Here is a 12,193-nt window from a genome sequence, read left to right on the forward strand (position 1 = left end):
CGATCCGTTATCATCCACACTTTTTGATGAATCGCTCGGCTGTGCTCTGATCATTTTGTGCTTTCCCTGAGTGAACTCCGCAAGAGTTTTTTTTTTTTTTTTTTCCCTTATATTTGTAGATCTTCACAGTAGAAATATCATTGCCTCTCTGGAATGACTTGAATGGATTTGTCTGAATGCATGAGGAATGAATGACGTATATAAATAGTACATGAGACAGCAGATGTTTCTAATGTCTGCTTTTTTTTTTCTTTTTTTTTTTTTTTTTTTATAGACTCTGAAAGAGGGGAAGAAGCTCTTGACTGCTTGACCTCATTTGTACCAGAAACAGATTAAAATTTGTGGGGTCGCATTTGACACCTTTTAAACTCCAACCCCGTTATTAAATTCAAGCAAGTATACATTATAGTACGCTGTGTAGCACAATTCAAACCCTTACTGGATATATACGCGCTGATGTAAGTCTATTAATTCCGTGGATCGAGGACCAACACGCACACACACACACATGAAGACACAGCACTGTATGTCTCTGATAGTTTCTATTATCTAGGTCTCCCTCCTGGCTGCACATCAAACATGGATGAGCTCCTACCATAAAAGGCTCCATTTTCCTTTGATTTATACAAGGAATAAAAATCGGAAAGGTGAAAAGTCCAAATCATGCATATTTTATCATCTTGCTGACACAAAGGCAACACAGAACAAACTTTAACATGGTGAAAATCTTAAAATAGATCATGATAGGGCCAAACAGAAAGCAGCAAGCCCATTGTCCTTGTTGACCCCCCCCGACCCCCCCAAAAAAATCATTTCTAATTTCTATGCCGCGTTTCTCGTAACAATTTCACAACCGAGTTTGATCTTCCCGTTGTTATTCGGCCTGGCCTTTACAGAAAAGTTGTAAACGATTTTACAAGCAATCCCTTTTTTCTTACACACCAGAGATTGAGACAAACAGATACCGCAGGATCGATCAAGTCGGTCCTCAGAGGCCAGTTCATCGTAATCCTTGTTAAAAGACGGCAATGATTACAGATCGGCGTTTTGCAACGAGTAGGACGGTCTGCACTTTGAGTCCCTGAATTTACTTGAATGTGCAAAGATTAGGGTGCCGCTCTTATATTTCCTACCAAACTGCCCAAGAATAGACGCACTGTAGTTGATTACAATGTCCTTTTTTTTCCGTCGATGTGCTCGTCTATCGCCTACGTTCGCGGTGAGGCTTCAATGGCCGCGGCGAGGCTTCCGTTGGCCACGGCCAGGGCTTTTTGACAGCTTCTGGGTCCTAAAAGGAGAGAATTTAGTTCTGTCGCGGTGAGTCTTTTTGTTTCAAATCATCCAGCGTCGGGGTGTGCTAGTTGGTCAAAGTTGGTCGACGGAAACGCTAACGGAGGCCCGTTTAAAATGATACGCGGACCGTCCTGTAGGCGGTTACAACTTAGTCCAGCCGGACAAAAAAGGCGGATGGACGGACGGCGGAAGGGTTCACCAGCTGCAGACGGGAAGCGGTAAATGGACTGCGAAATTTGGGTAAAATGCCCAGAGATGCTTATTACAGTACGGTACTTCATACTGTACCTTCTAAAGTCTTCCTGAATCAATGCATTTCTAGTTTGCGTAGCAGTTACACAACGACTTTGTCTTTTGTTCAAAGTATAATGCTGTGAAGTTTTGAATATTGCGTTTGTGGACTGGTTAAGGAAGTCAATTTAAATGATGCATTTTTATTAGGTGAACTCACATGGAAGTACAATGGAACTTGGAGTGTCGAGTATTTGGAAAATATTTTGAAAATAGTACATATTTGGAACTAGTTTAAATATAACCACAGAGAGGACCCAGACCATAACTTCATCAAACAGCTTTGGTATGAGCGAGAACGAAATTTGTTATACAACAGTCACCGATATTAAAAATGCAGTAGCATTTCCTAATTAAGATCATCTCACTGTTTGTTTGTTTTTTGTTTTTTTTGTGGGCCTAAACCAGTCATTTAAATTGGAACAACTTTGAAATATAAATTACCAACATTTACGGCAATAATGTTAGTTATCATAACAAAGCAGATAATTTATTTGCTCCACGACAATTTGCTGTGTTGTTCATCTACATACAGTAAAACATTTTCATTGAATTGCCCAACTTGAAATTTTGATCAAAGTTTGTTGCCTTGACTAATCCTACTGCTTTCTGTAGGTGGTGCACATCTTGACAGAATCTTCGCCGGAGCGCGCCTTTATTTGTCTCTGAATGAAGACGAAAGAACTTATCAGTGGCGTTCGGCAAACGTGGTGACTGAATGTCACTGGAGACTATTCAAAAACTGTATTCCAAGATCACCACTGGTGTTAAGAATTTGTCAAGTTAAGCCTGAGTGAAAGCCATTATTGCTTGAAAGTGTGTTTTGATAGCTGGTATTAGGACATCCTCTCAAAAAGGCTTGAGGGCCGCTGTATTGTATATTAGTCGCGTGTGTGTGTGTGTGTGCGTGTGTGTATGTTTGTCATTTATCTCTCTGAGGACATATATCTTTCTCAGGGCTAAAATGGCTTAAAGACCCCGAGACCTTGTGAGAGGACATCTTTAGTGATCTTTGCTTATTCCAGGTTGTGTGTGGGGCTATGGAAAGTAAATGGATATAGGTAGACGGAGCGTGTGCGCGTGCGCGTGCGCGTGTCTGCGCCGCATCAATTAAATCGATTGCAACGAGAACAGGTTGGTTTCCATTACCGATTTAATTATCCTCCATCAAACAAACATGATAGGACCTAGAGATCACTTAGGCGAGAGCCTTTCATTCATTTACACACGCACGCCCATACACACACACACACGCGGACACACACCAACTGTGCAAAAAGTCAGCGGCTCTAATTGCGCTCATGGCATTTCAAAGATTGTAATCACAACACTACTTTGATTTAAGAAAGAAAAATATATATATGTGTATATATATCCATAAAAAACTCATTTAAAGAAAGTTTTTTGATACAATATTGGGAGGGAAAAAAAGTCATGAATAATGCAAGAAACTAGGCCAGGGGTCACCAACCTTTTTGAAAATGAGAGCTACTTCTTGGATACTGACCTGCACCTCTGAAATGATGCGCTGCTCAAATTTATTTTAATGATAATGACAACCTATCATTAATAATTAACAATATTCATCTTTATGGAGACACTGATCATGTTAATAACTTGCAATAATTATAAATTAGGGAAAAGACGAATATCAATATGCTTACATATTTCTCTAAATCCCTGCAGTTGTTTACATTTTCAAATGATCCCTCCGACAACATTCCTTGGAAATCACAATCTTATATCACCGTTGAGCTATTTTTAGAAATGGCCCACTGGGCTAGCGTAATTTTAAAAATTTAAATAGTAAATGCACTTATAGCACTTTTTACATGGCAAACTTTGAGCGCGGTCTGAGTCTGCGCAGGGGCGAGTTTGACCGAGTGTTGGTATTTTCGAGATGTGTGCCAGCTGGCACAGTGCAGCAGATTTAAAAAAAAAAAAAAAAAAAAAAAGAAGAAACTGATTTTCTTGAGTCATAGCAGAATCAGATCCATCAAAAGTAATAATGAAGAGCAACTTGTTGGGGGGAAAAAACCCCAAATAAAAACACCCGAGCAAAAATAAGTTGTCAAGATACTGAAGTAAACAATCATCTGCTTGACTGTGGTGGAAGTCAGACACAGACAGCTGTAAGACGTGTCTGCTGGTGTCTGTGTCTAATTAGGCTGCAGATCGCAAGCTCTCACTCGCTCACTCTCTGGTGTGATTACATAACGACCGCTGCGGTGAAATATCCGCGTGTCGTGCGGGTACGCGTACCTCCCGTACAGTATGCATATGAAAGTGAGAGCAAGTTTTTAAAATGCAGTGAGTCAGTGCATGACCTAGAATCGGTCTTTCACGGCTTCATTATATCACCCGGTTTCTCCCCTTGTGTTTATTCTTCTCCCTTATTGCTCGTTCCTTCTCATCATTTTTCTTGTCACAGATTTGGCCCAACGTCGCCCCCTTGTCACTTGGAAAGTGCAAAAAGTCACCGACTCTGATAGCCTCGCTCCTGATTCCACTTTCATAACTGATATGCTTCGTCTTTTCATTATTTCATCGCATTACTCCCTTGTTATCTTTGAGGCCGCGTGCTGTACTTCCATCAATTTGTTCCGGAGGATCACGCCGAACACCATGAAGGGTGTTAAATGAAACCCTCATCTGGAGCATAATAGCTTTGCATCATTTAACGCATGAGGCGCACACCAGATGCATGGTAGAGATAGCAGCGTGCTTGAAATATGCAACTTTAGCTTTTCTGGAGAGTTCACAGGACTAAAAGTGGGAATGAAGACAGTTGTATATTCCGACACAAATAAGATCAAACAAATGGGGAGAAAGCATTCAACCAGGCCCGGAGTGGTAGTAAGGACATTTCTGGAGGATTCCCGGTGGGCCCGAACATTAATTTCCTCTAGTCCGAGATCTGTTTTGAAATCAAATAAAGTGCACATATGGGCAGGCGATTATATCGTACATACCACTGACTGCCCTACCTTTGTCAATAATGGTGTCCTAAGTCACAGTAATTTAATAAAACCAAAACCATAACCAAAAGTACCGTATCTTCCAGGCTATGTGTCGCGTTTTTTTCATAGTTTGGCCGTGGGTGCGACTTATACTCTGGAGCGACTTACGTGTGAAATTATTAACACATTATTACCGTTATATCATTTCACATGTTATTTTCGCATTAAACCGCAAAAGGGCGCTCGAGACTAAGCGTCCGGATGACTTCTTTAGAGCAGTGGTCCCCACATTTTTTCTGCCACGGACGTGTTCATACATGTCTATACCGGCCTGGCCCTGTAACTATTCACAAATCAAAGGGAGGGGGTGATTGGTAGGGCGGGGGGCGCATTGCGAGTGTTGCCCAATACGTCTATTTGTTGTGAGCCGGTCCAAGCCACGAAACCCACCCACCAAACCCATCGAAGGTTAAGATAAAACACTCTTAAAAACAGTTGGGTTAAAAATAACCCAATCCTGGCCAAAAATGGACCGATCCACTTGTTGGGTCAATAAGCCCTCACCCTAAACCAAGTTTCCAAAAAAATGGTAGTTTTGCACAAAACAACCTAGAAAATTGGGCTGTTTTGTACAAAACAATGCAAGAAAGTGGGTCAAATGAATCCAATTAGTGGATCGTTCCATTTTTGACCCCAAATTGTGTTAATTTTTAACCCAACTGTTTTTAGAGTGAAGTATTGGTTTCGAGCAACATATTTGATATTTTCACTCACTCAGGACAATTCTACACCCGGTTGTCCAGTTGAATTTAACTAGCAATTGGTATGGTTTGCCTGCAACTGGCTGGCAACCACAGTTCCTCCTCATCTCTAATCAGAAGCGCTCCCCAAGTGCTGAACGCATCAGTGTGGTCACCAACCAGTCGAGAGTGGCACTTTTTCATCCACATCCACAAAATAGTTCCACTTACTTGGGAACTTTATAATACAGATAAGGATGGCAGTACTGGGGAATTATCACTTTCCGCACAACAGAAGCACTGCAGCATTTCGCTACCTCCTGCTTCCCTCACTCCCCCCCCCCCCCCCCCCCATCACCTCTCATTCTCTCCCCACCTCCTCCAGCGTTCTCTCATCTTCCCCGCTGCATCCTTTCCACCGAGGAGCCCCCCCCCCTCGCTGCCTCACTTGCCCCTCCCCCCCCCCTCCTCTCCTCCTCCCCACATGTCTGTCTGTTCGAAACTGGAGCAACATCTTAATCGAGGCTCACAGACGTGACGGGAATTTCTTAGCAACCCTGCAGCAGAGGAACACACGTTGTCGCGCGCGCGCGCACGCACGCATTCTGCTTGGCAGCCAATTAGCCGCCTGCGATCCGATGCCAACCGAATGACTGCATGTTGATGAGCTGGCGGCACTGTGTGTGTGTGGGGGGGGGGGGGGGGGGGTGCGTGCGTGATGAGCTGATGCCCATCACAAGCACAAAGGTATACAGATAGGAGGATATATCTTTTATGTTTTTGGGGGATTATGGTGCATTAAAAAAAACTGCTCCATGAGGGACAGAATGAAACAAGGAAGTGGGAGTTTGCGTCCTGAGATTCTCTCTGCGTGTGTGGTGCTGTCCTGATTCCTTCAGTGTTATCCCGCATGCGTTTGCCCACAAGCAGCATTACGAGAACAATGGAGATGATTTACACGGAGCAGATCCTTGCTTTCTCCTCCTCTTCCTCCTCATCCGTCTTCTATTTTTTGCTACCTACCATTCTGCCCCCACCTCTTTTCTCTCCTGCCTCCACTTTGGGGAGTTCATCCAAAGGTGAAACCACCTTAACAAAAAAAAAAAAAAACTCACATATTCTCTTTGTATGTCAAAAATATTGACACCAACTTGACACAGTATCCCCCAGCAGTGATGTGTTGTTTGCCAGTGGAGGTTTCATCATCTATTCTTTCTTTGCAGAGACGGAATATGTCGAAATACCGAAACGAAAATCTGCCTTCTCGGTTGTTGTTGCCCTACTTCTCGATATGGTCCTTCACACTGACTCGCTACACACTTGTCTGAAGTAACAGCACATAGATGAGAGGTTGAAGAAGACTTTTAAGTCATTTTTGAGTCTAATTATTACAACCGTCACTGAAAAGATTCTGAAAACAGTTTGTTTTCAACCAAACGGTTGTAATGAATAAACAAATACGTAAATGAACACACTTCATTGGCTATCGATCCAAAAACGTTGCCCACATAAAGTTAATGCTCGGTATTGATTGATGCTGTCAGAGAAGTAGCAGTATGTCAGTCCGTGTCGATGAATGATTGAATGAATGGATGAATGATAAGCTCCCGAAGTCTGCGCTACTTTTGATAAATCTTCTTTTCAATTTGCTGTACCAAAAAAAAAAATGGATCAGCAAATAATAAAACTCACCTCATTCATCCCAATAACATCATAAAAAGTTAGTGACTGATACTGCAAAGTGTACGTGATTTCTGGACTTTTTTTTTTAATCCTGTTTTAACCCTTCCATTTAATTTGATATGTGTTATATAGCTGTGTAACTATCACACTGTGTAGGCTGTTGTCTATTTGTATTCGCTTTTATTTTGCCAAAGAGATTTTGTTGCCGTACTTGGATTTTTACCTGAACGCCTAACGTTAAAGGAATAAATAAGTATGTATCTTCTCAATGACTACATTGAGATGAATTTGCAGTCATTCTCTGTACCTGTTATCCTCTCTTAATCTTGCTTCTTAAAATAGCGGCTACCCGATTCAACAAGGGCAGCGTAGCTCTATGATGATAAATCATTGTGTGAGGCTGCCACCTAGGGGGGACATTTATATGACCGTCTTTAAAATGTTGTAAATTAATGATGATTTCCAAAGAATTATAATCCTATAACTGAATTCCACCAGTGCCATTCAAATACAACCTGCTGTTTGGTTCGTGTGTTTGTTTGTTTAATAATAGATTTTCACAACTTCAGTTACTTTGTAAGCAGCTTGTCTTTTTTTTTTTTCAATAAAAGCAGCTACACAGCTCAAGCATGTTTGAGATGAAAGTAGTTTTAACTGAATTTTGACTAAGAATATTCAACACAATAATTCAGTCTATAGTGACCACAAGGGAATGGATACAAATGTTTCACGTGTAAAGGTGACAGATAAAGCTACACATGTGCTTGCCAACCAGACAACACATCCAAAATGGGATGAATCTATTTATCCATGTCCATAATTACAATGTCTGGCTTCAACCTACATTCCAAAATGTATGAACGGTTGTTTGCCTATATGCACTGTGATTGACTGGCAACCAATCGAGGGTGGACCCCCATTGTCAGCCGGGATAGGCCCCGATGCACCCGAGACCCGAACGAGTACAAGCGCATCGAAAATGGATGCATGAATAATTTCAACAGCTTAACTTTTACAAAAAAAAAAAAAAAAGGTTGACACAGTTATACACAAACGATGCGTTTGCTTCTTTCACTGCTGCTTTGCTGGCAGGCGGCTCCTCCGGGGACATGCCTGGAGTGTCCAAGTCAGGAGTCTGGTCACATGAGCACACTCGGGCTCTTCCGGGATCTTGTGTGGAAGTGTGCTTATCACTGCGAGACTACTCCAAGTCCACTCCCGGTAAACCCCCTCATAGATAATTCCCGCAGAGCTGCAGGCTTAACCTTTGAAGTCAGTAGACTAAAAACAGACGGAAATTCATCTGTCTGCACGTTTTCTCGACCACTTTTCTTGTTGAGGTGTCACAGTGACGCTGGGGTCTAGCCCATCTGATTTATGGTGAGAGGCGGCGAACACCCTGGACCGATCAGCTGTCAGTCACAGAGCTGACACATAAAATCGGACACTTCTGTCAACCTAATATATGTTTTGGACTGGATTCGAACCTAAAACCTTCTTGCTGTGAGGCAGCTGTGTGAACCGCTATTTCAATGCACTTAACAGCGTATGTTGTGTTGATGAGGCCTTTATAAGAGCAACCACTTTGTTTTGCGTGACGCACTGGTGCCAGACTTAGAAAAGACCAGTTTTCCACTTGAGTGTAGTTGTTGTTCAAAGTGGCTCTGATGCAACCCCACGTACACAAATTTAACACTAGATGTCACTCAATCCCAAATTAACATATTAGTCAAATGACGTGTACTGTATTTTTATTTGAATGTTCAGGCCTGCAATCACAGAAGTGAACCAAGCAAGTGACACACTTGACCAGTGTGGAGTGAGGAGATATGCACAAGAAATGTCAAGAGGAATTTTTATGTTTCACGGTGTTACGATCACAGGTAAAGCTAAGTCGTATAAACCACACGCAATATAATACAGTATAGCACAAATATATTGTGAATTGATGATTCTTAGGGTCATATTTTGCTTTCATAGACGATTTTGAAAGGGTCCAAATATCATATTCAATTATAAGTAGGCCTATGTAAAAGTCAGTAAGTAAAAGCATCGGTGGGCATTTTACTCAATTTTGCCGGTCTGTCATTCGTCAGCGGCCATGGTGCCCGTCATTCGTCAGGCCGTCGTTTTTCGTGACGAGCTGAATTGTAATCGGCTGTCAGTCCGTGAGAAAAATGGGCACCCGCCAGTGACGGACTAACGCGGTGAGTGACGATTATAATGACAGGTGAAAACCACCTTCCGTCATTCGTCAGTCCGTCATTTTTTAAATGTGTGCCATCGTTCGTCAATCGTCAGCAAAACGGGCGTCCGTCAGGGACGGACTGACAGACCGGTCCGTCAGTCTGACGTAATGCCCACCTCTGAGTAAAAGTATTTAATAACGATTAGTATTTAATAACATTTGTATCGTACTTATAAGGCTGTTTTAGGTAGATCACGTCATCTCGGTTTTACATTATTATCATCAACAGAAATTGTACTTGACAATCCACCCAACCGATTAGCCAAGTGAGGATCAGGGGGGCTTGAGTCTCTCCAAGATGACGTAGCCAAAGCACGCAATACATGCAAACCACTGGACAACAATGCTGCTGGCATACAAAAAAAAAACATTTAAACTGCATCCATCCCAAATGAATCCAAATTGACGAGACAAGTCAACACTGACCGTGCAGATTCTGCAACTTGTGCCATAACGTCAACATTTCTTTGGGACTCCGCCTGTGAACGAGCAGCACGGATTTGTAAGCGCAGGGATTCTCCCTGTCTGTCTCTGGGAGATCAAATGTTAAAAAACCCGGGTGGTGACTTGGAGAGAGCCCGAGTCTTTGCAGGCACATTCCCAGGTAAACATCGTCGATTGGGAAAAGGCAAACCCTGTGGGACACCTCTTTTAGTCTTACAGCGAGTGAGCGAGAGTACACCACCCCTCCTCCTCCAGCATACGTTGGGTAGACACCTTTGTAGAAACTCTCCGGTATGTAGTATTTAGTAGATGGATCCCGGTTTGGCACTGCATTATTAATGACGTCCCCCACAAACAAATCCATGTGCGTTTCATTTGGGATGGCCCGCCGCAGTTTGTGTTCCTCCCACTGCTTGTTTAAGTAACTGAGTAGGGCACCAGTTTGGACAAAAACGTCATCATCTCCCTTAAAGATGAATACAGCCGTGGGGCAGTATTGTTGGAGCCAGTGCCAGAAGAGCAAGTCCTTCAGGGTCAGGTTAAAGAAAGAGTCCCGAAAATCCCACTGAAGGATGTCCCTGTATTTTTGGTTCTCTAGGTCCAAAAAGTTTTTCAAGTCCGGGTGAGGCCCTGTGCTCGAGTCCTGTCTTCCAAGCAGAAAGACAGTACGCACAAATCCACCTTTCTTATTGAACTCCCCTATCACAAAACCACTGCGCCCCCAGGTTTCGCGGATGGCTTGCCTATTTTCAAAGTTCCCCACCTGAGATTTGATAGCTATGAGGAGCATTGGATAGTCGGGAGTTGATTTAGTCCTGTTCCTTTTGCACATAGTGGGTTGATTGATAAGGATTGGATAACTCCTGCAATGCATCGACCTGACAAATGTCCTCATCTGCTCTGGTATGTTGTTGACATCATATCGATGAGGGTCTGAACACTTGCGGGGCACACAAGCAGAAAGGCATTCATCCCTAATTTGAGTTGGAAGTTTTGCTTTGGGCTCCCGCAACGTCCCCGTCGCATTTCCCCGTAGTATTGGATTGTAGTGACGGTCCAAGGAGTGCTGCAACTGGTTCCACAGTGCGCTGTGCTCCAGATGAAGGTTCCAGAAGGGGCTGAGTGGATGAGAGGCCAAGGCCCCGGAATTGGCTGAAATCCCCGGAGCGATGTAGTGGACGGTTATTTTCGGTGGAGCGTAGGAGATGGTGACGAATATGGTCACCATGATATAAATCAGAAGGTGGCCAGTCATCATGCAAGGCAGCAAGCACATGCAAAGCAGCCTCCCGTTGCACTTGCAGCACTTGCCCATTGCACGTGATGAAATATGGCACACGCCTGTACACAAAGCAAATATAAATATTCACATCGTTTATGTGAAAATGAACAAAGACGCTTCAAATACGGTAATCCTACTTTCTGAATGAATGTCAGTAGCATGTTTATAACTAGCACTGCAGTCAAACCTCTGGAGTTTTTGTCACTGTGGTGATGGCCCAGTGCGATTTATTAACTCACTGCATCAGCCTTTACCTACCTGGAGCGACATGAAAATGAACCCCCCCTTCACACAATATGCAAATATGTTCTAGCTTAGTTTAGAATATTTTGTCTTTGTTTCGCTTATCTAAGGTAATTGTGACCTCTGTTTCCAAGCAGTAAAACTTCTCCTCTGCTTAGCTATTATGAAGTAAGAGGACGCCTTATTTTTTTTTCTTTTTGGCCACAGCCGTAATGGTCTTCATGACCTGGTTTAAAAATGAGGATTGACTGCTGTTAATCTAAAGAACAAAATACATTCCATGCCTCATTTACATAAATAAAGTACATGAAAATGATCAGGAGAAAGTCGGAAGACAAATCATGCAAATACTTACAAGAAAACAAAATTTTAAAATAGGTCAAGTTGACTGAGACTCAGTGAGGTAAAGGGTCCATCTTGTGATTCACTATTATTCCCGTATGGTAAAGCATCACTAATGTCGATGATGACATAAAATTATAAAAGAAAAAAAAATCCTCTAAAATCAAACAGTCCGTAGCATCTCCCGCTTCTGAGCAACAAGTCTCAGGTGAGTCAGAGAAAGTAACACGCATGCGCGTTATTTCTCCCCCAACTTGCAACGTCTATATTAAGGAACATTTCCATGTTTGCAGGAAGCAGCTAAACCGAGCTGTGAGTTCTTTGAGGACTTGATTTGCATGCAGGTGCTGCCCGTGTAATACTGTAAAACATTTGCATAATGCCACCTTTGAAATGTTTCACTGACATCATACTTCCCTTTTAAAGTAAGCTAAATAATAATAATAATAATAATAATAATAATAATAATAATAATAATAATGATAAAAATAATAATAATAATGACAATAATAATAATAATAATAATAATAATGATGATGATAATAACAGGGCATTTGAGGTGAACTCGTAAACATCACCGACCAACCTATACGTCACAAAAGTATAGAACTGACATTGGCTCCAACCAATAGAAAATAAGTCTGGAAACGAGGTCCTTGGCTGAACC

General features: G+C 42.3%; 1 protein-coding gene across 1 annotated transcript; it reads right to left on the reverse strand.

Annotated features, from left to right (window-relative positions):
• Positions 1-9,630: 9,630 nt before the first annotated feature.
• LOC147135771 (N-acetyllactosaminide beta-1,3-N-acetylglucosaminyltransferase 2) lies at positions 9,631-11,606 on the reverse strand. Its single transcript, XM_086053729.1, has 2 exons — positions 11,540-11,606; positions 9,631-11,000 (listed from the first exon to the last, which is right to left on the reverse strand). The coding sequence occupies exon 2, from the start codon at positions 10,972-10,974 to the stop codon at positions 9,631-9,633; it is 1,344 nt and encodes a 447-aa protein (XP_085909855.1). The 5' UTR covers positions 10,975-11,000; positions 11,540-11,606.
• Positions 11,607-12,193: the final 587 nt, after the last annotated feature.

Source organism: Filicampus tigris, chromosome 15 (genome assembly GCF_054856515.1).
Source record: "Filicampus tigris isolate MCC_2025a chromosome 15, RoL_Ftig_1.0, whole genome shotgun sequence".
Classification (NCBI taxonomy): Eukaryota; Metazoa; Chordata; class Actinopteri; order Syngnathiformes; family Syngnathidae; genus Filicampus; species Filicampus tigris.